The 25527-nt window shown below is 38.9% G+C and overlaps 1 protein-coding gene across 1 annotated transcript in view; it reads right to left on the bottom strand.

Annotated features, from left to right (window-relative positions):
- The window catches only part of LOC132814373 (peroxidasin homolog), a 590104-nt gene that overhangs the window by 231501 nt on the left and 333076 nt on the right, over positions 1-25527 (bottom strand). The window contains exons 7-8 of the mRNA XM_060823479.1: positions 25010-25179; positions 9253-9370 (exon numbers count right to left, since the gene is read on the bottom strand). Coding sequence (XP_060679462.1) covers positions 9253-9370; positions 25010-25179 — 288 coding nt within the window. The remainder of the gene's footprint in view (positions 1-9252; positions 9371-25009; positions 25180-25527) is intronic.

Below are 25527 nucleotides of genomic sequence, written 5' to 3'. Positions count from 1 at the left end.
GGAAGTTATTTGGATGGAACTCAGAAATTAGCACCTTATTTCTGATTCAGTGTGTGGATATACTTAGTAGAGAAGGTGCAAAATTTGACTGACCCTTGGGAAATAAGGCAAGGCAGGTAACTGAGTTGTCAGTGGGGGCGAACTTTGGATTTAGTGACCATAATTCTATTAGTTTTAAAATAGTGATGGAAAAGGACAGACTGGATCCAAAACTTAAAGTTCTAAGTTGGAGGAAAGCCAATGATGAAGGTATTAGGCAAGAATTTTTAGAAGATGTTTGGTCGGTGGGGATGGTTGGAAAATGGGAAGCCTTCAAAAATGAGATAATGAGAGTCCAGAAACAGTATGCTCCTGTTAGGATAAAGGGCAAGGTTGGTAGGAATAGAGAGTGTTGTATGACCAGAGAAATTTTGGTTTTGGTCAAGAAAAAGAAGGAATTATGTCAGGTATAGACAGCAGAGATTGAGTGAATCCTGAGAAGAAAATAAAGGCAGCAGGAGTTTGCATAAGAAGGAAATCAGGAGGGCAAAAAGGGGACATGAGATAGTTTTGGCAAAGAGTTAAGGAGAATCCAAAGGGATTCTATAAATGTGTTAAGGGCAAAAGGGTAATAAGGGAGAGAATAGGGCCTCTTAAATATGAGCAAGGCCGCCTTTCTGTGGAACTGCAGGAGATGGGGGAGGTCTTAAACAAGTATTTCATATCAGTGTTGACTGTGGTGAAGGATATAGAAGATAAATAACATGAGAAAATAAATATCATCTTGAAAAATGTTTACATTACAAAGGAGGAAGTGCTGACTGTTTTAAAATGGGTAAAGGTGGATGAATCCCTGGGCCCTGATCAGGTGAACATTAGAATTCCGTGGGAAGCTAGGGAAGTTATTGCTGGGCTATTTGCTGAAATATTGGTATCATTAGTAGCCACAGGTGAGATGTCAGAAGACTGGAGGTTGGCTAATGTAGTGCCACAACATAAGAAAGGTGGTAAGGAAAAGCCAGGAAATTACAGACCAGTGAGCCTGAGATCAGTGGTGGGTAAATTGTTGGAGCGAATCTGAGGGATAGCATTTACATGTATTTGAAAAGGCAAGGACTGATTAGGGATAGTCAACATGGTTTTGTGCATGGGAAATCGTATCTCACTAGCTTGATTGAGTTTTTTGAAAAAGTAATGAAAAGGATTGATGGGGCCAGAGTGGTGGACATGATCTATATGGACTTCAGTAAGGTGTTTGACAAGATTCCTCATGATGGACCGGGTAGCAAGGTCAGATCTCATGGAATACAGGGAGAACTAGCCATTTGGATACAGAACTAGCTTGAAGGTAGAAGACAGAGGGTGATGGTGGAGGGTTGCTTTTCAGGCTGGAGGCCTGGGACCAGCAGTGTGCCACGAGGATCGGTGCTGGTCCCACTGCTTTTTGTTATTTAAATAAATGAGTTGGATGTGAATAGAGGAGGTGTGATTAGTAAGTTTGCAGATAACAGCAAAATTGGAGATGTAGTGGACAATGAAGAAGGTTACTTCAGGATACAACCCAACCTTAATCAGATGGGCCAATGGACCAAGGAGTGGCAGGTGCAGTTTAGAATCATAGAATCCCTACATGGTGAAAACAGGCCATTTGGCCCAACAACTCCACACTGGCCCTCTGAAGAGTATCCCACCCAGCCCCATTCCTCTACCCTACTACTCCACATTTGACTAATGCACCTAACCTCCATATCCTTGAACACTATGGGTAATTTAGCTTGGTCAATTCATCTGACCTGCACATCTTTGGATTGTGGAAGGAAACCGGAGCATCCAGAGGAAACCCACACAAACACAGGGAGAACATGCAAAGTCCACACAGTCAACCGAGGCTGGTAGTGAACCCGGGTACTTGGCACTGAGGCAGCAGTGCTAACTACTGAGCCACCGTACCATCCATAATTAATTTAGATAAATATGAGATGCTCCATTTTGGAAAGGCAAATCAAGGCAGGACTTATAAACATAATGGTAAGGTCCTGGAGAATATTGCTGAACAAAGAGACCTTGGAGTGCAAGTTCATAGCTCCTTGAAAGTGGAGTCCCAGGTAGACAGGGTAGTGAAGGCGGCATTTGGTATGCTTTCCTTTATTGGTCACAGCATTGAGTTAGGAGTTGGTAGGTATACTGTGGAGGAGAAAGTGAGGTCTGCAAATGCTGGAGATCAGAGCTGAAAATGTGTTGCTGGAAAAGTGCAGCAGGTCATGCAGCATCCAAGGAACAGGAGATTCGATGTTTCGGGCATAAGCCCTTCTTCAGGAATCCTTTCCTGAAGAAGGGCTAATGCCCGAAACATCGAATCTCCTGTTCCTTGGATGCTGCCTGACCTGCTGCGCTTTTCCAGCAACACATTTTCAGGTATATTGCGGACATTGATTAGGTCACTTTTGGAATACTGCATGCAATTCTAGTTTCCTTGCTGTAGGAAAGATGTTGTGAAACTTGATAGGGTTCAGAAACAATTTACAAAGAATGTTGCCAGGGTTGGAGGGTTTGAACTATTGGGGGAGGCTGAGTAAGCTGGGGCTATTTTCTCTGGAGTGTTGGAGGACGAGGGGTGACCTTATAGAGATTTATAAAATCATAAGGGGCATGGATAGGATAAATAGGCAAGGTCTTTTCCCCGGGGTGGGGGAGTCCAAAACCAGACAGCACAGGTTTAAGGTGAGAGGGGAAAAATTTGAAAGGGATCCAGGAGGCAATTTCTTCACACATAGAGTGGTGTGTATACGGAATGAGCTGCCAGAGGAAGTGCTGGAGGCTATTACAGTTGCAAAGTTTTAAAAACATCTGGATGGATAAATTAATAGGAATGGTTTAGGGGGATGTAGGCCAAATGCTGGCAAATGGGACGAGATTAATTTTGGATATCTCGTCAGAATGGTTGTGTTGGGCGGAAGGATCTGTTTCCCTACTGTACAGCTAAACGATTCTACAACTGCCACAGAACCAAGCATTATGTTTTGGAAAATGGTTTTCAATTGCATGTTTGGAACTGAGACCTTGACTTCTAAAATGGAAGACTAGAAGTAGTCAGTATACTTACAAATGCATGCTGCCAGAAACATGGCATTCTTCCATGTATAATTTCTTGGTCACAGCAGTTGAATAAAGTAATAAAATAAGGTAATAGTGTTTTGTGCTCTATAAATAGCAGTACAGAATATAAAGCAAAAAGGAATGAACAGGACGCAGTAATATATGCAGTTTTAAGTGCACCTTCGTAGAAATCAAAGTCATCAAGATCAGTTAGTCTGAATCACCAGAACAATGCAGTGGGTAAGAAGGAATACTAATGAGGAGAGATGTGAACCATTTCCACAAGAGTAGAGAAAACTAAATGGTGATTTAGTAGAATTTTGATGGGGTTGGTGACTGATGCAGGAGTCACTGTGCACTGGGGACAAGCCAGTAAATGTAATCAAGCTAATATGTTATCCCTGTTCAAATAAGTATAAAAACGATACAAAAAATCAAATAGTTGTACTTGAACTCATTGTAAAATAATATATTGATCATTGAGAGTAACTTTGCAAATAGTTTACATTCATGAAACAAACAAGGCAAAACAGCAACAGATGCTTAAATAACCACTTTAATTTCTGAGGAATTGACAACCTAAGTAGACTATATCCAGCTCTATAATGTGCTGTACCTTGACATTCAAAGACATTTTACTACATTCCATTTAAAATATAATAGTTAGGCTTAAAGATGTGGAACTCCATGGTTATCTGAAGGTCAAAAATGGTACTCATTACAATAGCATGCTAAGATGGGGAAAACTGAAGTATTAATTATAGTGCTCCAGGAATAGCAATGATTTGGATTCTGAAACTCGATGGAAGACGGTAAAAAAATGCAGATGATAGGGCAAAGAAAATAGCGCAGTGGAGATGAAAAAAATTGATTAGAAATTACAAAATTAGTTATAGAAGGTATGTAATTTAGCAGTAAAATATTGGCTGAAATTGAACACAGACATATGGAATGTAAAGCAAGCGGCAAAAAAAAGTGCACTATTTGTATTCCAACAGTGGTTTTGATACATTCAGTGAAAAGCTGAAAAACAAACCTTAGGTGCCTTATTTTAATCAAAACTTCCAAACAATATAAAGCAGGCATCTACACAGCCAATTACAAATTGAATTATATAGCAACACAAAAAAAAATAAGTCTTACCCAAAATTATAAACATTCAAATAACAATTTGAATACTGTATTTAATCTGGATCACTGAGACTTTGTGACTATATAAGCATTGGAAGAAGTTCAGCGAGAAATCAGAAGCTGTTCCCTCATACAAAAACCTGTGTTACAGTAATGAAAATAAACACCTTTGAACATTTAATGCTGAAACAAACGTGTCAGAGAAGTGAACTTCAAAACAGAGTATAAAATAAGGGTCTCAAAAGGTAAATCTGTCAGATGGTGATGTGAAGATGTGCTTGAAGCCACTGGAATGAGTTGAGGATATGCTGGAGGCCAGTGGAGTGAATTGAAGAGGTACTTGAAGACAGTGGAATGAGTTGAGGGTGTGCTGGAAAACAGTGGAATGAGTTGAGGATGTGTTTGAAGACAGTGGAATGAGTTGAGGTGGTAATTGAAGACAGTGAAATGAGTTGGGAATGTGCTGGAAGATGGTGGAATGAGTTGAGGAGGTGATTGAAGACAGTAAAAAGAGTTGAGGATGTGCCGGAAAACAGTGGAATGAGTTGCGGATGTGTTTGAAGACAGTGGAATGAATTGAGGATGTGCTTGAAGACAGTATAATGAGTTGAGGTGGTGATTGAAGACAGTGAAATGAGTTGAGGATGTGCCGAAAGACACTGGAATGAGATGAAGATACGCTTGAAGCCAGTGGAATGAGTTAAGGATGTGCTAGAAGACATTAAATGAGTTGAAGATGTGCTTGAAGACAGTGAAATGAGCGACACTGTCAGAGAAGTGAAGGAGGATGTCAAGTAAGTTGGGATTTTATGTCACTTTCTTTTCCTGTCCTCCTAGTGCCTGGGCTCTATATCCGAGTTTGAACACCAAGAGTCCTGTCATTAACTTCTTTGGCCACTTCTACCAAATCCTGCTTGGTCTGAAAGACTGATCTCTTCCTCCTATCCTTGTCAACCCTAAGCACATTGCAGTCCCTCCTTAGCATGTTATGTTGGTATTGACCAAAGAGAAGGAATTGGTGGAGAATGATCTCAGGGAAAGGAATGTCGACTCTTTCAGCTAAGTTGCTATTGAAAAGAAAGAGGTGTCGTGTGTCTTAAAAAGTATTAAGATAGTTAAGTCCCCGGGTCCTGATAGTATCTATCACAGAATATTAAGGGAGGTAAGTGAATAAATTATTGGAGCATTTACAGGCATCTTCATACCCTCTTTGGACACAGGTGAGGTCCCAGAAGACTGCAGAGTAGCCATCATTGTCATATTGTTTAAGAAGGGTAACACAGATAATGCTGAATTTACAAGCCTGCGGCTCTCACGTGGGTGGTAGGGAAATTACTGGAAAAGACAATAGGGATTGGTTCTATGTGCATTTGGAAGAGAATGGACTAATTCATGATAGACAGCACGGTTTTGTACGGGGAAGGTTGTGTCTCACTACCTTGATTGAGTTTTTCTAGAAGGTTTTGAAGATGATTGATGAAGGAAAAGCAATTGATGTTGTCTCCAGGACTTCAGTAAAGCTTTGGACAAGTTCCTTCATGGCAGGCTGGTTTAAAAGGTAAAGTCACATGGTATCAAGGGTGAGTTGGCAGGATGGATACAGAACGGCTTAGTCATAGGAGACAGAGAGTAGCGGTGGAAGGATGGTTTTTGGAATGGACAGTTGTGACGAGTGGCGTTTCACAGGGATCAGTGCTGGGACCTCTGTTGCTTGTGGACTACATAAATGATTTGGAGGAAAATGTAGCTGGTTTAATTATTAAGTTTGCAGACAATACAAAGATTGGTGGTGTTGCAAATAGTGAGGAGGATCATCAGAGGGTACAGCAGATTACAGATCGGTTGGAGGCATTGGCAGAAAAATAGCACATGGAGTTCAATTTGGACGAATGTGAGGTAATATGTTTTGGAAAGTCAAGTCCAGATGGAATTTATACAGTGAATGGCAGAACCCCTGAAAGTACTGATATGCAGGGGATCTCGGTCTGCAGGTCCACAGATCATTGAAGGTGGCAGCACAGGTAGAAAAAGTAGTAAAAGAAGTCTATGGCATGCTTGCCTTCACTGGAAGGGGCATTGAGTGCAAGGATAGGCAAGCTATGCTGCAGCTTTATAGAACTTTAGCTAGGCCAGACTTGGAGTATTGCATATGGTTCTGGTCACCATAGTACCAGAAGGATGGGGATATTTGGAGAGGGTACAGAAAGGATTTACCAGAATATTGCCTGGTATGGTGGATTTTAGCTATGAAGAAAGGTTGGATCGACTGGGTTTCTTTTCACTGAAATACAGGAGGTTGAGAGGTAACCTGTTCAGAACTTTACAAGATTGTGAATGGCATGAACAGAGTGGAAAGAATGAGGCGTTTGCCCAGGGTGGAGGGGTCAATTATTAGGGACAGAGATTCAAGGTGCAGTGCAATGGAATGCTTAAAAGAGATGCGTGAGGCAAGGTTTTCACACAAAGGGTGGTGAGTGCCTGGAAAGTGCTGCCAGTGGAGGAAATGGAAGCAGACACACAACAGCAGAATTCAAGAAATACCTGGAGGAATACAAGAATAGGAAGGGAATAGAGGAATATGGGATCCTGGAAGTGAAGACAGTTTTAATATGGAAGGGCAAAATGTATCGGCGCAGGCTTGGAAGACCAAAGGGCCTGAATCTATGCTGAATTGCTCTTTGTTCTTTGTTATTCTATGATATCCAGGTAAGGACTAGAGGTCTGGAAGGTGTTTCCAGGTCCATATTTCATTCCTGTCGTTGCTACACCATCTGCGATCAATGAATAACTCATCCATTCTGATGCCTGATGTGGTTCCTTATATTAGAAATGTTCTTTTAATAGATTTGCCATTATTTCATGTGGGAAAGCCAGTATGGAGATTCCAATGTAGTAGCTGAGATAAGGACTCATGGTCAGGTACTACATGGTCTCCTGACTCACTACTGACCTTCCCACATTGAGCAGATCAGTTGTGAATTTCAACAGCCAGAGCTCTCATAGAAAAGCACTTGGGTGGCAACCTAGATTACGTGCTTGGATCTTGTAGTTGTGATTTGAGATTCTAAACTTCTTACTCAAGAAGTTAACTCAGAGACGAACATAAAGTCATCTCTGAACAATTACCCACTCAACCATGGATTATTTCATATTGACATTGGCAGATGTTTGTTAGGCTATCACTTGGTTGAACTGGAAGATTAAAAACATATTGTACTTTACCAAAGGTATTGAAAATGATCAAAACTCCTTAAAGGAATCAATGAAGATAACTTCAAGTGAAGAAACAATATAGATAGTTGGCAATGATAAGGGTGTTAGGAGACAATAGGAAAATTGCTCCGAGGAGCAGATCAATCACAAGCTAATTGAAAGGTGCAGCAGGCTCAAGGGATTGAGTAGATTATTCCCTTTTTATATTCCATTTGTGAACGGCTACACCATTCACATCCTAATTAGATATTTGTAGAGAGAAAGCAATGCGATAGACCATTTTAAAATCATGTCACCAAAGAAAAATGTTGAAAATGTCAGGAAATCATAGTTTTCAAAGCATTCCAAAATTCTTTCATGATAAAAATAAAATGCTGAACATTTAAAGTGAAAACGATCTTAAATTTTGAAGATTATATTTTTTTCTGTCAGAAAACTTTGTTAGAAAACAGTAGGGAAATACTTCAATTTATTATGGCAAACAATTGTGTATACCAACGTGCAAACAAAACACTTGCAAAAGTACAGATACAGGAATGAGTGTATGTAGATTCAGGAGAGCTCTACATCTGGCTATTATTTTTCTGGAGTAGCGAAGTGAGATCCTATAAACCAAGGTACCAATATTTTGGAACACTGTGCATAATATTATTTTAAGCTGACAACATTGTTATCTCATCGGAACATTAGATCAAACTAAAGATTGCAAAGGAGACTTTAGCAGATGTAACCTTTTTTTCTATTTTATTATGGAATTATATCGAGTCTGAATCTTATATCTGAGGATTACACTTTAATTTTCTGAAAAAAATCTAGATCATCTTAATTTTGAACGTGAACAGGCTGTTTTTATTCAGGTTTCTCCACTCAATTTTGAAATTCTGGTATACTGGCACATTGCCAATACGTAAGAAAATAATACTTACAACTGGGAAAAAATGATCACTTAAATAGAATTCAGAGAATGGGGGCCTTTCCAACCTCTAATTGCATCTGATTATCAACATCACGAGTCTTTGGATAATTCTATGAGGTTATTTATATTATTGTTTGATACATTATTTGACGATTTTAATACCAATTCCATAAATAGCATAGAAAAGCAATATGTTAGTTACCAAAAAGGTTAAATATTACCACCTGAATACAAAAGGGAAAACTCTGGCCTCATTAGGCATTCTTTTAAGTTATCTAAAGCCCTGAAGTAAAACAAGGGCAAGCAACAGCCTCTGTTTTTGCATTTCTTGATTCCTGATATAATAGGTAGTTGCTGACAATGTTGGGAGAAAGAAAGAGCAGTTAGCAATTTGTCTTGTTTCAAAATAACTTCATAGTCCATGAAATGTTAACTTTTTGCTCTACTTTTAAGGCTAAAAATTTGTGAGAATGGTATTCAATGAAAATCAAGCTTTCAGTTTAAAAATGGTGAGCTTCAGTTGGAAAAAATGGCATTTTTATTTCTGAAATTTTTGTTTTGACCTTTGTCATAATGCACTGAAAAAAGCCGAAGTAAAAATTAGAAAGTAGTAGTCTTTTATTTCATCCTTACAATGCTTTGATCAAAAACACTCTGGCTATTTTAATTAAGTTAATTTGCATGCTGCTTGAATACTTTGGATTGCAGTGTAAGATCGTATTTCGACAGAATTTCAATTCAACATTAACAATTTGCTCATACTGTATTATAAGTGCTTCTCATTAAACTTCTATTATTTATAAATAATCATTAAGGGCCATCTGTGCTAATGAATAAAGACTCTATTTAAAGAAGATCACTTACTGACAGATCTCAGCACTAAAATTAAAACCCACAACATTTTCCAAGATACTCACTTATTATGTAGCCAGACAATTTTAGGCTTGGGATTCCCCTCAGCTCTACAGGTAAAGTAGACAGTATTTCCGAAGGTTACATCCACATCCTGTGGTTCCGAAGTAATTCGTGGCCTTGCTGGGAAAAAATAAAGTTGTATTACGTGCACATCTAAAAGGTATACTTATATAAAACAATGATTTAGAGATGCCGGTGTTGGACTGGGATGTACAAAGTTAAAAATCACACAACACCAGGTCATAGTCCAAAGATTTAATTGGAAGTACACTAGCTTTCGGAGCAATGCTCCTTCATCAGGTGATAGTGGAGGGCTCAATCCTAACACAGAATTTATAGCAAAAATTTACAGTGTGATGTAACTGAAATTATACATCTATAAATGTATAATTGAGAAATGATTTTTCAATATATAATTTCAGTTACATCACACTGTAAATTTTTGCTATAAATTCTGTGTTCTGATTGAGCCCTCCACTATCACCTGATGAAACAGCGTCACTCCGAAAGCTAGTGTGCTTCCAATTAAACCTGGTGTTGTGAGATTTTTTAGCTATATAAAACAAAGATATTTCATTCCAGTGCATTGGATTTTTCGGAATTCTAACAGAGCACACCTTTAAAATTAATTCAAAAAGTAAGAATATAATACAAGGGTATGAATGTTTCACTCAGTTACATTGCTCTAATATTGGTGGAGATGTGTGTCAAGGCAAAGTTATGCCTGACGCTTTGTCTGATTCTGGATCAGTGGTGCTGGAAGAGCACAGCAGTTCAGGCAGCATCCAATGAGCAGAGAAACCGACGTTTCGGGCAAAAGCCCTTCATCAGGAATAAAGGCAGTGAGCTGGAAGCATGGAGAGATAAGCTAGGGCAGGGTGAGGTGGAGAGAGAATAGCATAGAGTACAATGTGGGGGAGGAGATGAAGGTGATAGGTCAGGGAGGAGAGGGTGGAGTGGATAGGTGGAAAAGAAGATAAGCCGGTTGGACAAGTCCGGACAAGTCATGGGGGGAGTGCTGAGCCGGAAGTTTGAAACTAGGATGAGGTGGGGGAAGGGGAAATGAGGAAGCTGTTGAAGTCCACATTGATGCCCTGTGGTTGAAGTGTTCCGAGGCGGAAGATGAGGCGTTCTTCCTCCAGGCGTCCTTCCTCCAGGCGTCTGGTGGTGAGGGGGTGGTGGTGAAGGAGGCCCAGGACCTCCATGTCCTCAGCAGAGTGGGAGGGGGGAGTTGAAATGTTGGGCCACGGGGCGGTGTGGTTGATTGGTCTGATTTGTTGTTCTCTATTCTTCTATGAACCATGTTTCATACCTGACTTGAAAGTAATGCTAGAGTGAAGGTAAACTGCGCCATAAGGTTTAGATTAGATTATCTACAGTGTAGAAACAGGCCTTTCGGCCCAACCAGTCCACATTGACCCTCCGAAGAGTAACCCACCCAGATCTATTTCACTGCGACTATGCACCTAACACTGTGGGCGATTTATCATGGCAATTCACCTGACCTGAACAACTTTGAACTGTGGGAGGAAACCAGAGCACCCAGAGGAAACCCATGCAGACACGGTGAGAATGTGCAAACTCCACGCAGTCACCCGACGCTGGAATCGAGCCTGGGACCCTGGTACTGTGAGGCAGCAGTGCTAACCACAGAGCGACCGTGCTGCCCCACGGTTTTAGACAATGTTTGAATATAATTGCTGATGGTCTAAACCATCTCATGGATGCCAAGTGTTTGGTTGCTGAACCCATTCTGAATCCATTCCATTTAGCATGGTGGGAATGTCACACAATACGGTACAGGATGTTTTCAATGTGAAGATAGAACATTGTCTCTACATGGACTTTGTGACTGTCACTACTACCAATAATGCCATGGACAGTTGGATCTGTGACAGTTAGGTTGGTGAAAATGAGGTCAAGTAAAAAGTGAGGTCTGCAGATACTGGAGATCAGAGCTGAAAAAGTGTTGCTGGTTAAAGCACAGCAGGTCAGGCAGCATCTAAGGAACAGGAAATTCGACGTTTCGGGCCAGAGCCCTTCATCAGGAATTCCGGATGAAGGGCTCCGGCCCGAAACGTCGAATTTTCTGTTCCTTGGATGCTGCCTGACCTGCTGTGCTTTAACCAGCAACACATTTTCAGAAAATGAGGTCAAGCGTATTTTTCTTTCAATTTAGTTCCTGCACCACTTCCACCAGACCCAGTCTAGCTGCTAGGTCTTTCTATGTGCTTCTGGACTCTTGTCAGCTCAGTCCATAGTGAGACTAGCTTACAATCATTGAGTCATTGTTGCGCCTTTTCAGGACATGGGTTAGGCCACTGTTGGAAAATAGCATGCAATTCTGGTCTCCTTCCTATCAGAAAGATGTTGTGAAACTTGAAAGGGTTCAGAAAAGATTTACAAGGATGTTGCCAAGGTTGGAGGATTTGAGCTATAGGGAGAGGCTGAACAGGATGGGGCTATTTTCCCTGGAGCATCAGAGGCTGAGGGATGACCTTATAGAGGGTTACAAAATTATGAGGGGCATGAATCGGGTAAATAGGCAAAGACTTTTCCTTGGGGTCGGGGAGTCCAGAACTAGAGGGCATAGGTTTAGGGTGAGAGGGGAAAGATATAAAAGAGACCAACGGGACAACCTTTTCACACAGAGGTTGGTACATATATAGAATGAGCTGCCAGAGGATGTGATGGAGGCTGATACATTTGCAACATTTAAGAGGTATTTGGATGGGTATATAAATAGGAAGGGTTTGGAGGGATATGGGCCAGATGCTGGCAGGTGGGAATAGATTGTGTTGGGATATTTGGTCAGCATGGACGGGTTGGACCGAAGGGTCTGTTTCCATGCTGTACATCTCTATGACTCTATGACTGTCTGAATGAAACCATTATTATTCATGCCATCTTTAGTGTAATCAAACTTGATATGCAGTGACACAGGGAAGATGGGAAGGTGAGACGAAGGACTCTTGATGAACAAAGAATTGGGATTGTGTTTAACTGGTATGACATTCAGATTAGACAATTGTGAGCATTTTAGCTGTGGGAATGAGGGATTACACTTCCTATGCATCTCAAAGTACTTCACTATCATTTTCCATCAGCAGATAAATAAGAGAAAAAAAATGCCCCCAACTCCAGGAGTACTTGGGAGGTGGGTGGGAATTAATGCAATTGGGAAGGATGCAGTGGGATGGACAAAATACCCCTTCCAGAATCAGATAGGGGTATGGAAGGCCCGGAACAATTGATACCCTTGAATGGCCATTTCAGTGATGAGCACCACTGCTGTAAGAGCCTCCTTGCATTTCACATTGACCCCACTCTATCAGCAGGGTTTATCTAATTGGTCTGAGTGAACTCACACCACTTACCTCAACTTCAGGCTCCAGCGCTGCATGAGAACCCTGCAGTCCCAGTAGTGACATTCACTCCCATTGCTGTTGTTGGAATTGAAGAGCTGCCAGCAGTTTTATTAGCTGGCAGGTCTTAAAGGTGGATTTCATCCATAAAGGTCTGGGAACCCTTATGAATGGCAGACAGAATTGGAACTTAATCTTGTTGGGCCACCTCTTTTTTAATCTGGTGAATAGCCAGTGACACATTTACCAAATTCAGCTCAAAGGATTTAAAGATTTTCCACTTCAGTGGAACAGGGTTGATTTATTAAATTATAAGATACTGTTAAATTAGGAAAACCATTTATTCAAATGTTAAGGATTTGGGCACTGGGAAAAATGAGTGTATCTTGAGTATTGCTGAGAAAACAACATTTTTCTCCTTGTCATTTTTCTCCTCAGCAAGAATGCCAAAACAAAGGGACAACCAATATTTATGTTTCATGAGAGGAAAGTGCTGATTGCTGGCAACTGGACTCTGATTATTAGTTGAAGGGAAGCGGCATTAGCAGTTTTAATAAGCTTTCATTTGGAGAGGTCTCCAGGCTTTGATGAAATCTACGTCAGGATGCTGTTGGAGCAAGGGAGGTGATTGTAGGGACCCTAACATCAATCTTGAAATCCTCCCCGAACACTATTATCAGATGACTGGAGGATTGACAGGAGGTATTTCTTATTCAAGAAGAGTGATAGGGATAAATGAGGAATTTAATGGCAAGTGAGACTAAAATCAGTAGTAAGGCAACTTTTGGAAAAAATCTCTGAAGGACAGAATTAATTTCCATTTGGAGAGGCAAGTATTAATCAAAGCTAGTCAGTATGGTTTTGTCAAGTCAATATTATGCTCTAGATGTGTGATTGAGCTTTTCAAGATATTGCCTCCTGTGTTAATAAGAATAGTGCAGTGGTTATAATCTACATGGACTTTAGGAAGCCATTTGACAAGGTCTACAATGGAAGACTATCAAGTGGGAAGAGCCCACGAATCCATGACAATTTGGAAAAACTAGATTCAAAACTGGCTTAGTGGCAGCAGGCAGAGGGTGATGGTTGAGTATTGTTTTTGTGACTGGAAGTCTGAGACCGGTGGCGTACAGTAAGGTTTGGTAATGGGTCCCTTGCTATTTATTGGATACATGCATGATCTAGATAGGAATGCAGAATGTTTGATCACTAAGTTTACAGAGGGCATGAAAACTGCTAGTGTAGTAAAGAGAGAGGAAGAGAGACTTAAGATGATATAGATGGGGCTGGTCAGAAGGAGAAAACAATAACAAATGGAATTTAATCTCAAAAAGTTTTAGGGTGACAAGTTTTGGAAGGACTAACAAGGTGAATATACGATGAATGGAAGGACCTTGGGAAGTACTGAGGATCAGAGAATGAAGGTCTACAGCTCCTTGAAGACAACAGCACAAATTGATAAAGTAGTAAAGAAAGCATATGGGGTTATTACTTTTATTACGTAAGGCATTGAATAAAAAGAAAACAGGAATGTTACATTGGAGCTGTATGAGAATTAGCTAGGCGACAGCTGGAGTACCATGTGCAGTTCTGGTCATCACATTTTAGGAAGTATCTGCTTACACTTGAGTGGTTTCAGCAATGAAGAGAGCCGAGATAAGCTGGGGTCATTTTCCTTCGAGCAGAGTAAGCTGAGGAGGGGGTCTGATCAAGATATATAAAATTATGAGGAACATAGGAATTGGATGTTTTTCTTCCTTGTTGGTGTGGCAAAAGCAAAATTGCTCTTTTCACTCCCACAGGGAGTTCTCTCCAGCCCAGACTCAATACCACATACAATTTGTTGATTGGAAACTGCTCCCAAAATTCCCATCCAACAACTAATCTGTTAGTTGAGAAACTCTAGTTGTCAATTTGCCACTGTTCAAGATTTCACATCCACCCGTGTGCTGGTCAGTTTCCAATTCTGGATAGGCAACTGGTTGTAGGCATAAAATGAACTCTTGGGAGATAAATTCATTTGGCACATGATGAAAAGGATTTAGCACTTGCTCAGTTAATGTTGTATTAGACCTCTCAGCTATATTCATTTCTGGTTTGGATGACTGCAGCAAACTTATTTTAACACTGATTTTAAAGCTGCTACTTGTTTAAATACAGCACTCCAACATGACCTGTTGTCTCTGGTTCAGAGCCAAGATTACTATCAACTGTTTCAAGCTGATACTTCCAGAATCTAAATAATTTGAAACTGTCAACAGAGTTATCCAACCAAGAAATACGATAAGAACATAATGCTGGAGCAAGATATTCAGCCATTCAATCATGCCCTACTATCTAACTAGGCCCAGGCTGATCTTCAACTACAACACCCCTTTCCCACATTATCCCCATTTCCCTTGATGATTTTGATAAAGTAGCAAACTTTCAGACTCCAAAAATATCAATAACTAAGTCTAAACAGTCCTCTTGAGTGAAAGAATTGCAAAGATTCATCACCCACAGAGTAAAGAAATTCCACCTTATCTCAGTCCTTAAGTGGCCTATTTCTTAGTCTGGAATTTTGTTGCCTGATTCTAACAACCATCAGCACCAGCTCCATGAATCTACCCTGCAAAAAATATAAGGATAAATGTTAAATCAGTTCAAACATTTTCATTGCACTATTCCTCCAACCAAGGAATTAATTTGGTGAATCTTGGTTTATCCCTCAATGACAAGTATATTTTTTTCTTGACTAAGGCGATCAAATCTGCCACTATATTCCAGATCTAGACTCACCAATGCTCTGTATAACTTTATTCCACTTAAGTCCTCTTGTAATGAAGGCCAACATACCATTTTTACATTCTTAATTGTTTATTGCTGAAAATGTGTTGCTGGAAAAGCACAGCAGGTCAGGCCGCATCCAAGGAGCAGGAGAATCGACATTTCGGGCATGAGCCCTTCTTCAGGAAGGGCTCATTAATTGTTTATTGTACCCGCATGCTAATTTTCCAACACTCGTGAACAAAGTCAATACTTCCCAGATTGTCATCACTTTAAAAATGTTCTGTATTTCCCTACAAAAGTTGATAATATCACATTTCTCCAGATTGTATTTCATCGACCAATTTTATGCCCACTCAATTTGTCTTTCCAAATTCCCTAAAAGTGTCTTTGTTTCCTCCTCACAACTCACAATCCACACAGTTTTGAATCATCTACAAACTTGGAAATATTTCATTTAATTCCCTTATCCATATCAATGATATAGTTTGTGAATATCTGGGGTGCAAGTAGCATGTACTCTAAGTTTGTTTTCTAACCTCTTCTTTGGGATCTTTTAAATGTTATCTGAAAATCTAACTAGACTACTAATTCCCCTTGTGCTATTTTGCTGGTTACATCCCTAAAAAAGTCTAACAAATTTGTAATATGATTTCCATTTCATAAACCTTTATTGAATCTGCTCAATCCTACTATCATTTACCACTATCATTGTTATTTCTTGTGCCAAAAATAAGATTTTTGTGACAAATTTAAGAACAGCTTCTTTTCCACTGTTATCTGACTTATGAGCGCTCATATCAGAGAGTACTTCTTTCTCTGCACCTTCTCTGTAACTGTAGCAACATATTCTGCATTCTGTTCTATTACCCTGTTGTACTTATGTCAGATATGATTTGTCTGGCTGGCATGTAAAACAACATTTTTCACCGTATCTTGGTTCATAATAATAACAATAAAACAGATTAAATTAAATGAGGTGAATAGATCTGTTATAGCTCATTTTAATTTTCAGGACTATTTCCAGAATTTCAAAAGATGCTCATCAATGCATTGATTAATTCCTCAGCCAACTTCTTTAATGCTAGGATGTATATCATCAAGTGCAGGGGATTTATCTACTTTAAGTCCATTTAACTGTTCTAATACTTTGAAGAATACATTAATATACTACAATTTCACCTTTAATTCTTGATTATTTCTGGGAAGATTTTAGTATCTTTCTCTGTGAAGACGGACAACAGGTATTTGTTTAGCTTCTCTATCAGTTCCTTATTCCTGTTTATAAATTCTCCTAACTCACTTACAATGGATACACATTTGTTTTTCATTGAATCATAGAATCCCTACAATATGGAAACAGGCCATTTGGCCCAACAAGTCCACACCAACCCTCCAAAAGGTATTCCACTTAAAGCCAATACCCTACCCTATTACTTGATATTTCCCCTGACGAATGCACCTAATCCACATATCCCTGAATACAATGGGAAATTTAGCATGGCCAATTCATCTAACCTGCACATTGTCAGAGGAAACCAGAGCACCTGGAGGAAACCCACACAGACACAGGGTGAATGAACAAACTCCACACAGACAGTTGGCTGAGGCTGCAATCCAATCTGGGTCCACACGAGGTAGCAGTGTCAACCACTAAGCCACCATGCCACCCCTCTTTTGCTAATATTTTCCTTTTCACATACATATAGAACCTTTTGCAAACCTTTTTTGTTTCTTCCTAATTTACTCCCACATTTCTTAATTTTTTTCTTGTTTCTACTTTTCCAAGTTCTAAAATCTTCACAAACTTTGAGATTACTTTTGTGGCAAATTTACATGCCTCTTTAATTGGCCTAATGTAATCCTTGATTGTCTTTACTGGTCATAATTGGAAAACTTGTTCATTAAAGGAATAGATTTTTGTTGTAAATATCCATTCAATCTTTAAATGTTAGCTATATGCTGTTCACCACCAAAATGTAATTTTAACGTCGTTTTCCAGTTTACCAGTGAAATTCGCATCTCACAGCTACACAGTTTTATTTACTTGAACAACATCATTTTCAAACTTGCTGCAAAATTCTATTTTCTTATCTTATGGCCATTTTATGCCCAAAAGGCTTTTTTATACAAGACCAAGTACAACTTACCGGAATTTTAAGATTAATATTTTAAATAACCATAAAAACTTCCACATGTTCCAAAATTATCAAGCTTATTCGTGCAGTTTTATTTAAATAAACTGCATGTAACTTACATGTATCAAACTATTCAAAGTTAAAACCTAAAGGTTAATGATATTTAAGCTTTATTAGACTTGCCCGTGTTATCATCTGCAAAGAAACGGAGAAGTGTTAAAAAAAAATGAACTGTCATAAAGCTAATGGAAAGAAAGCTGATGGACAAGATTTGACTTATTTAAACTCTGACTGTAACAAGCCATGTATTAATTACGTGAAAAATACTTCAAACAAAAATGTATTTTTACTGTTAAGTAGTTGAAACAACAACCATAGCCTTTGTGTAATTCCAAGCACTCATTTTACCTCCTGCACAAATGTAGCCTTACTTGCAATCTCAGTCTTTCTTCTACTTTATAGGATTTCTCACTTTGTAGCTGATTATTTCAACCTTTGAGTCATTCAACAGTATGCCATCTGAAGTCCCCAATTACCACTGAAAAGAATTAGGTCACAACAGTTTTGATGGCATGGAACTGCTTGGGACTTCCTTCTTCAATCCTTTTCACCAACCTGATTGATTCTAGCAGCACTGAAATTTCAGCTATGGCCCTTATCAAATCAACAAAAAAACTTGGCCTTTCTGTCTTCAGCTCTCCATCTTTTCCAACTGCATTACACAACAGTAACACATTTTTTGCTTTATTCTCAGAGACGTGTTTCACCAAAGATATGGCGAAAACCTGGAAGCTAAAATAAACTGTTCCATCCAAAGATAATCTTATTTTTCCACACAAATTCTTACAGCGTTTTGAACTACCAGGCATAAACACAGAATGATATAAAATTAGTTTTCTACTTATTCTATGTTTCTTAGCTTTTCACTCCCATGGTAACCCCAGGTTAAACAGGCATTTCTTGGAATCTAATGCTATTATAATCAAAAGATCAATTTGATTGCAATTACTTCCCTTGTGCAATTGGCTGTACTTGATAACTGCTGAAAGCATAGCTAATTAATGCTATATCTGTGGAAGGGTCTGGAAAAGATTAATGCTGAAGAATGCCTTAAGGACCACTTTAATGTCACATGAATTTGGTGGGAGAACATCTTAGAATGTCAAAGGCCAACTATCTGAGACTTCCTCAGTCTCTGTAATTGATGTCTATTAGAGTCATAGAGTTGTACAGCACAGAGACAGACCCTTCAGTCCAACTCATCCATGCCAACCCAATACCCTAAACTAATATTGTCCCATTCGCCAGCATTTGGGCTATATCCCTCTAAACATACCCATTCGTAAAGCCATCCAGATGTCTTTTAAATGTTATAACTGTTCCAGCCTCCACCACGTTGTCTGGCAACTTGTTCCATACAAGCACCACCATTAGGTACCTTTTAAATCTTTCCCTTTCACCTTAAAACTATGTCCTCTAGTTTTGGACTCCCCCACCCCAGGAAAAGGACCTTGTCTACTTATCCTATCCATGTCCCTCATGATTTTGTAAGCCATCTATAAGGTCACTCCTCAGCCTCGGATGCTCCAGGGAAAATAGCCCCAGCCTATTTAGTCTCTCCTTATAGCTCAAATCCTCTAACCCCAGCAACATTCTTGTAAGTCTTCTTTAAACCCTTCCAGGTCTCATTACATCTTTCCCATAGCAGGGAGACTAGAATTGCATGCAGTATTCCAAAAGTGGCCTAATCAATGTCCTGTACAGCCGCAACATGACCTCCCAACTCCTGTACTCAATGCACTGACAAATGAAGGCAGGCATTCCAAATGCCTTTTTCACTATCCTGTCTACCTGCAACTCCACTTTCAAGAAACTCAGCAACATTCCCCTGGACCTCACCATTAATTGTATAAGTCCTGCCCTGATTTGCCTTTCATGCAACATCTCATATTTATCTAAATTAAACTCCATCTGCCACCCCTCAGCCCATTGGCCCACCTGATCAAGGTTCCGTTGTACTCTGAGGTATCATCTGCAAACTTACTAATCATACCTCCTGTGTTCACATCCAAATCATTCATATGAATGACAAGAAGCAGTAAACAAAGCACAGATCCTTGTGACACATCATTGGTCAATGTAACTTGCAAATAGCTGTTATCATGGAATAAACTACATTTGGTTAAGATAGAGCCTCTTCTCATGAGATTAGCACATGGTTTCTCTCTACCACCTCATGGTACCTACCCTGAAACATGATAATGGCAGCAAATCTATCTTAAAATGAGCATGAGTATGAAAAGTACATGGGCGGCACAGGATCTGAGTGTCAGTGCTAGGGACTGCGATTCAATTCTAGCCTCAGGCGACTGTATATGTGGAATTTGCACATTTTCCCTGTATCTATGTGAGTTTCCCGTGGGTGATCTGATTTCTTCCCATAGTCCAAAGATGTGCAGGCTAGGTGGATTGTCCATGCCAAATTGCCTGTAGTATCCAGGATGGGCTGGCTCTGTGGATTAGCCACAGGAAATATACGTTTAGGGTAGAGGTGTGCATTTGAATGGGATGCCCTTTGTGGGCCAAATGGCCTTTCCTTACTGTAGGTAATTCTATGAACATGATGTGCAGGGCTATGGAATGCTCATATAGCAACTAGGACCTTGCAATAAGGGAAACTACATTGTGAAGATTGCTCAGAGAATTACCCAAAATAATGTTGCGACAGTGACACTTGACAAAAATGCAGTGAACTACAACAGTCCAACTGGCAATCCCATTCACCGAGGCAATGCACGTCACTAAATGATGTTAACAATGGAGGCAATACCCTTTTTCCCCAAGAAGAAAAACACCCATTTGTGAAAATAGTGCCACAGTGGTTTATGTTATTATCTGGCTAATAACTCTGGCTAATACCTTAATGATCATGTTAATGGACCACTAAAACTAATACCAACAGAATATTGATTTTGTTAATATCCTACTAATGAAAGAACTAAACTAATACCAAAAAAGGAGTTTAAATCCAACAATGCAGTGGAGAATTTGAATTCTGTTTAAAATATCCAGAAATAAGAAACTTGTGTCAGTACAAGTGACCATAATCTTCACTAATTCACTACTGTCCTATAGGGAAGGAGATCACTTATCCTTACCACAGTTTGGCATGTATTTGACTTTAGGCCAACTCAAATACAATTGACCCTTAATCGCCCTTTGAGTGAACCCAGCAAATGAGTCCATTTTATTCAACCACTAACAGCAGTTCAATCAGAAAACTCACCACAATCGCCTCAGGGAGGCTAAAGATGGGTAATAACTATCAGCCTTGCCAAAACTGTCATGCTGCACGAATAAATGTAAAACATACAATTTATTAAATTAGTAACTATGCATAGAATAGAAAGGGAATTTAGATTTAACATATATAGCCTGACACAAATATATAGAGATAAAACACACAAAATATTAAGTTTCTCTGTGATTAGGACAGCAAAGCACAGACAGGAAAACAGTATGGGACAATATGCAAGAAATCATATCAATTCACTTAATCAACCCACTAAGTACAAATCTGTTCTATCCCCAATTCTGAACATAATGACTTTCAATGTAGCACAGTTTAAGTGCTCACAGGAGGAAACTTTCAAATCATTTTTGCAAGTTCCAAACAGAGAAGGCAATTTACAAATACAGGCAAAAAAAAATTATCATAATTTCCAATGTCTCTTACATCTATTTTGAAAATTTGAGCAACATTTCTGGCACTAACCAATTTTAAGATAAAGACAACTTGTCTGCACTGACCAAAGTAGTTTTCATCAGATCTTTAGCATCCTGGTTTATATTGTGATTTAAGGTGTGTGATTAATATATGGTTTAATATCATTTGTTTTCAACTTTTGAATTTTGAACTATTAACATATGTATTATATGAGTCTGATGGGGATTAACACATTAATAGTCAGTATTTCTGCAGCCATGGTGATTTATTTTAGAACACAGTTTGAGAGAGAACTCCTATAAATTAATGGGGTTTTGTTTATATTGGCAGAGTTTACAAACAAATAAATTAAACGTAGCATCGCTTCAGGCTTTCAGATAGAAGATAACCTGGATGGTTTGCCTTTCAAATTCTAACTCATATGACATTAAAGTGGTCCTGAGGAAACACTCATAACTTGAAAATAAAAACTTTTGGGTTTCATTTGGGCAGTTGCATGATTGCAGATGTCCTGGCTGAGGCTGGATGTATAAAACCAGCTGGAGAAAGGACAGTAGTTTAGTAATGTTAAGAGAAGTCTAGTTAAGTACAATTCCACATATCAGGCATACAAAACAGAATTAGTTTAACCTATATGGATCAGCAAACTTTAGATTCAACTTTAGATTTTACATTACTTTGTAAGGGAATGACAAGTTCAATGAAAATGAATCTGTTAAGAAAACACACACACCCTACAATTAGGTTTCATGTTTTCCATAAATGTTAAGGACCAATAAATATCAGTTCTAACCAGTTTTTCAGCTTCTGACTGAATGATTTAAATTTTGGAAAACAAACCAAATTGGAAGTTGAAAAATATGCCTTAGACAGAATAAAATCCAAAGTGCTTCACAGGAGCACTATAAAACAAAATCTGACACCTTTGTTGCACAGGTAGAGATGTGGATAGATAACCTATATGTGATCATTTAAACTTATCCGAAGGAACATTTTAGGACAAAACAGAGACAGAGAAGCACCAGTTACAGAAGACATAAGGAACTGCAGAGTTTATGGCCGAGGCAGCTGACAGTATAGATACCAATTAAAATCAGGGATGTTCGAAAAAAGCAAAGCAAATTAAAATCTATTTTCATTCATTTCAACAGAGTTTTGCTTCCCCTAAAAACATGATCAAATTCAATCAAATTGTGTTCCATTGTGTCACAAAATGCCTTTGGATTCCAAGCAAAAATAGGCCATAATTTATTGAATTGATTATTTTAGTAGATTACACTGTGAAGGTTTTGTGTACAAAGCATTTGCCATTTATGTTAAGATAATTGGACAACATCTAAAGAGACAAAAAGGTTGAATGTTCTGCAATGATTTGTCATGAGGTCAGCCAAGTGGACTTCACAGACTATGAGTTCCTTGATTGGGGCTGTTAATCTGATCCAGTCAGGGGGCTCCGGGTGACATATAAACAGGAGTTTCTGTTATTGACCAGATAATCCAAAAGACTTTGTTTAATTGGAGGAGAAAATTAATGCAGATGCTGGAATCTGAACTGAAAACAAAAAATATTGTTGGAGAACACAGTGGGTCAGGCAGCATGATCATCTAGATTTGAAACATTAGCTTGCTTTCTCTCCATGGATATTGCCCTGACCTGTGTTTTCAGATTTTTTTTGTTTAATTGTGGCTCTGGTTCGGCTGCAACTTTTCTAATAGTCTGCCAGTTCATGTAGTCTTCATATGCTCGTAGTGCATATGCCGGTTAAAAGTAATTTGTGTTTCCTGTTAAAACTTAACAGCTGTGAGGTGTTTTGTGCACGTTTACATCACCCCTCTTCAAAGATAGAATCAGTTAAAGTCACTTATATTCTAAATAAAGAACCACATTGTCTAAATATTTTGAAATAATTCACCACACACTTCTAAGAAGGAAGTTTGTTTCAGTATATTATACTGAATATGGCTACTTGAGTACTTAAAACATAAATATTATGCCAGTTAAAACTGCAACTCCGCTTTGAAAATTTTAATATTTCAACTTTAATGCCACAAGATGTTAATTTGACCTATTCTCAGAAATGGGTAATTTAATAGTCAAGCTCAATGATACCCATTCTAAAAGATGAAAGACTTAACAGCAATCTAGGTTTGTTCAATCTATTATTTCAATTGCATGACACTGTAATCTTTTGCTATAAATTCTGTGTCTTATGGTCCTGCTCCATAGCTACCTGATGAAGGAACAGTGGCCCGAAAGTTAGTGCTTCCAAACAAACTTGCTGGACTATAACCTGGTGTTGTGTGATTTTTAACATTAGGTTTAAAATTGCTCGCTGTTATAGTATCAGTTGGCACTTATAAAATAGAATTTCAAACTCTGACCACTTTGTATGAGCAAGTGTCAAACAGTTAAATGTTTGTTAATCATGCATCAACCAGCCCTTCAGATGATTGTGGTGAGTCAGCTTGAACTATTGCTGTCATCTGGTGTATGTATGTCCACAGTTCTATTGCAAAGGAGTTCCAAGATTTTGACTTAGTGGCAAGGTAGGAGCAGTGATAAAGTATGACGTCAGGTTCGTGTGTGGCTTGTAGAGAAAGTTGGAGTGGTACTGTTCCCAATTATATTATACTTGTCATTCCAGGTGAGAGAGGTCACAGGTTTGGAAGGTGCTGACAAAAGAGGGTGAGCAAGCTGCAATGCACCTTGGAGATGGTGCATATTGCTCCCACTGTGTATCAATAGTGTAAAGGAACTGATTAAAGAGGCTGCCCTGTTCAGGATAAAGTCAAACTTCTCAAGTATCGGAACTGCGTTCATTCAGGATAGTGGACATTCAACAATGGAAATCCCATTCAATGGCAAGTTCATTTATTGTAGGAGCCTGCTACCTGCCACTTATCAACCCAAACCAGAATGTTGTCCAGCTCTTACCATTTTTGCAAATGAATTACTGGCATGTTTGAGGAATTGTGAGTTTTACTGAATATTCTAAAATCATCAGCAAATATACACATTTCTGACCTCATTGTGGAGGGCAGGCGATTCATGAAGAAGTTGAATGTGGTTGAACTTAAGAAACTTTACAAAGATGTCCTGGGACAGAGATGATTGGTCTCCAATAACCAGAAACAGATCTTCCTTTGTGTTAGGTCTGATTCAATCAGCTTGCTCCTAATTCCCACTGACTTATATTTTGACACCAAATTTTGTCAAATATTATCTTGGTCTTAATGACATTAATTCTCACCACATGACTGTACTTTAGGTTTTTCAGCTTTGTTTGATGCTAGCAGTGCCCAAACTGAGTGTTCGTTTGTGCATAAAGTTTCTTCCTCCTTCATAAGATGCATTGCTCAATAAAACAAAGGACACAATACCAACCTTTGTTAACATAGGTATTATCAACTTAAAATAATAGATAAAAGAACATTGTACAAAGACAAGTGTTTGCCTATTGATGTGAGAAAAAGATTTTTCTGTATTTCTGTTTAACTGAGATGAAGATTTACTTGCTGTATGAGAGTCACTTTTGAACGAATTGAAATATTGCCATCAAAATGATGAAGCAATGCAAAAAACTAAGAAATTGTCCACTAAGTACAAATGAATACGATAGACATGCAAAATATTTTTTAAAACTTTCATGCATTTAATGAATTTTTTTTGTTCATTTTCTCTATTGTGTGTGTCATTTGCAGCCAATAAAAGATATAATATATCATTGTAATCAAGATCATCACTGCTAATAAAACTTACCACAGTTAAACTCTTCTGTTGTTACTGAGGCAACTGATCTGCCCTGTAATTCCCTAGGATACTCGCATGTTGCAGCTGCTTGCGTGTTGCTGCTTTGGGCATAATTCTTCAGTAATTCTCCCAGCCACATCAGCTGACAATCACACACGAGGCCATTAGAATCCAAGCGACTGCAATCATGTAAAGACAAGGACAGAATTAGGGGACTTCTCTTTACCTACAAGCTATTCTGTAACATAACCAGTGTGCAATTAGCACTGAATTGTGTTTTTTTTAACCTTTAAAACAATATTGCCCCTCTTCTTCCTAGTCTTCAAAAGGGCCCATGCAGACCACTAATTATGTTATCAATCAAAGTCATGCTTCTTGCACGAGGTGGACGATCAGAGTACTCAAGCAAATTGTCATTGTGCTAACACAATCAAATCCAATCCTCAGCTCATCTGATTCCATGTGTGCATTTCCAATTGGGGCCATTATACACCAATTAAGAGTAACACTTCAACTTCCATACCCCC

This window comes from Hemiscyllium ocellatum, chromosome 4 (assembly GCF_020745735.1).
Source record: "Hemiscyllium ocellatum isolate sHemOce1 chromosome 4, sHemOce1.pat.X.cur, whole genome shotgun sequence".
NCBI classification, from domain to species: domain Eukaryota; kingdom Metazoa; phylum Chordata; class Chondrichthyes; order Orectolobiformes; family Hemiscylliidae; genus Hemiscyllium; species Hemiscyllium ocellatum.
This window is presented reverse-complemented; position numbering and strand designations above follow the sequence as displayed.